Here is a 1,843-nt window from a genome sequence, read left to right on the forward strand (position 1 = left end):
GCCAAGGCCTCCCTCCTTTGCCCCCCCCCCACTCCCCACCTTGTTCACTATTGAAAACAGCCAACAGGCGGAACATGAAGGCGCCGCAGGTTGCCGAGAAGAAGCCCCTCCAGTAGTCCCGGACGGCGAAGTGGGAGGACACGACCTCGATGCTGAAGAGGACCCCTGGGGGAGCAGCAAGAGGGGGGAGGGCAGAGTCAGCCCCGCATCTATGAGTCTGGCCCCCAACCTGCCTTGGACTCCCTTGGCGAAGGGGACTTGGCCAGAAACGGAAGTGAGGTCTTACCGCTGATGGGTGCCCCAAAGACGGTGGCCACGCCCACGGCCGCTCCTGCCACCAGCATCTCGTTCTGCTTGCTCTTGTTCTAGGCCGAGGAAAGGCAGGCTGAGGCGGCTGCCCAGTCCCCCCACCCCCAGGCGGGGTCCCAGGAACCCAGCGGGGCCCTCTTCGGCCCCCCTCTAGCCAGCCACAGGGTCCTCAGCTGCCCCTGGGGTGCAGCCTAGCCCTCCTCAGCCGTACCTCATACTCCCCAGAAACGCTGGCCCGGATCTTGCCCAGGTAGGCGGCGAGCATGCTGGAGAGGTGAACAAAGGGTCCCTGCAGAAGCCGGGTAGGAGGAAGAGGGAAAGAAAAAAATAAAATAAAATACTAATACTAATACTAATAATAATAATAACAATAACAATAATAATAATAATAATAATAATAATAATAATAATAATAATAAAGTTGGAAGGGACCTTGGAGGTCATCTAGTCCAACCCCCTGCTCAGGCAGGAAACCCTATACCATTTCAGACAATCTCTTCTTAAAAACTTCCAGTGTTGGACCATTCACCGCTTCTGGAGGCAGGTGGTTCCACTGGTTAATTGTTCTCACTGTCAGGAAGTTTCTCCTTAGTTCCAGATTGCCTCTCTGCTTGGTTAGAATAGAATAGAATAGAATAGAATAGAATAGAATAGAATAGAATAGAACAGTAGAGTAGAGTAGAGTAGAGTAGGAATAGAGTAGAGTAGGAATAGAGCCGGAAGGGACCTTGGAGGTCATCTAGTCCAACCCCCTGCTCAGGCAGGAAACCCCATACCATTTCAGACAAATGGCTGTCCAGTCTCTTCTTAAAAACCTCCAGTGTTGGAGCAATTCACCGCTTCTGAGAGGCTCGTCTCCTGACCTCAGCTGGACCTTGAAGGTCTCTAGGAAGGAGATTTCTCCCCCCCCCCCGCTCTATATTCACCCAGATTGCTGGACTGACCCTGGCGGGGTCTTCAACCCCTCAGCTCCTTCCTGGCCTGAAGGGACCCAGGCCCACTTTTCCCCCTTGGGCTCGGGCACCTTCAGCAGCAGCTCTTTTTAAGGAGGAGGTGGGCAAGACTAGACAGATCTGGGGCAGAAGCAGTAGCTGAAGCCTCCCCGTCCAGACACCCAACTTCCTGTCTCTAGAACCGCCCCTCAGGACACATTTCCCTCCCAAACCACCACAGCTTCCTTTCTGTGTCCCAAGGCTGACGCTGACACACACACACACACACACACACACACACACCCCAGACCATGGAGGCGCTGCTCGGAGGCAAAAGAGACCCCCCTCTCAGCCCACCCGCTGGACACGTACCACTTTTCCGAGGAAGAGGGTGCTCCCGCAAGCCAGCGTGCAGGTCAGCCCCACGACTTTGGCCCCAAAGTTCTCAATGGCCAGGTATTCCTCCAGGATGACGCCAGTCAGGATGGTCTTGAGTTCAGGGATCCCGGAGCCTGGCAGAGAGGGGCAGAGGGATCTCTCCAGCACTTCTGTCCGCCTCGCAGGACTTCCCAGGCTGCTCCCGCCGCCCAAACCCCAACAGG

General features: G+C 55.5%; 1 protein-coding gene across 1 annotated transcript in view; it reads right to left on the reverse strand.

The window, feature by feature from the left end:
• Positions 1-1,843, reverse strand: part of CLCNKA (chloride voltage-gated channel Ka) — a 14,857-nt gene that overhangs the window by 5,501 nt on the left and 7,513 nt on the right. The window contains exons 5-8 of the mRNA XM_029286066.1: positions 1,614-1,815; positions 521-598; positions 287-365; positions 40-165 (exon numbers count right to left, since the gene is read on the reverse strand). Of these exons, the coding sequence (XP_029141899.1) occupies positions 40-165; positions 287-365; positions 521-598; positions 1,614-1,815 (485 nt within the window). The remainder of the gene's footprint in view (positions 1-39; positions 166-286; positions 366-520; positions 599-1,613; positions 1,816-1,843) is intronic.

This window comes from Protobothrops mucrosquamatus, unplaced genomic scaffold (genome assembly GCF_001527695.2).
Source record: "Protobothrops mucrosquamatus isolate PMUCROS unplaced genomic scaffold, P.Mucros_1.0 scaffold2803, whole genome shotgun sequence".
In the NCBI taxonomy this organism is placed as follows: Eukaryota; Metazoa; Chordata; class Lepidosauria; order Squamata; family Viperidae; genus Protobothrops; species Protobothrops mucrosquamatus.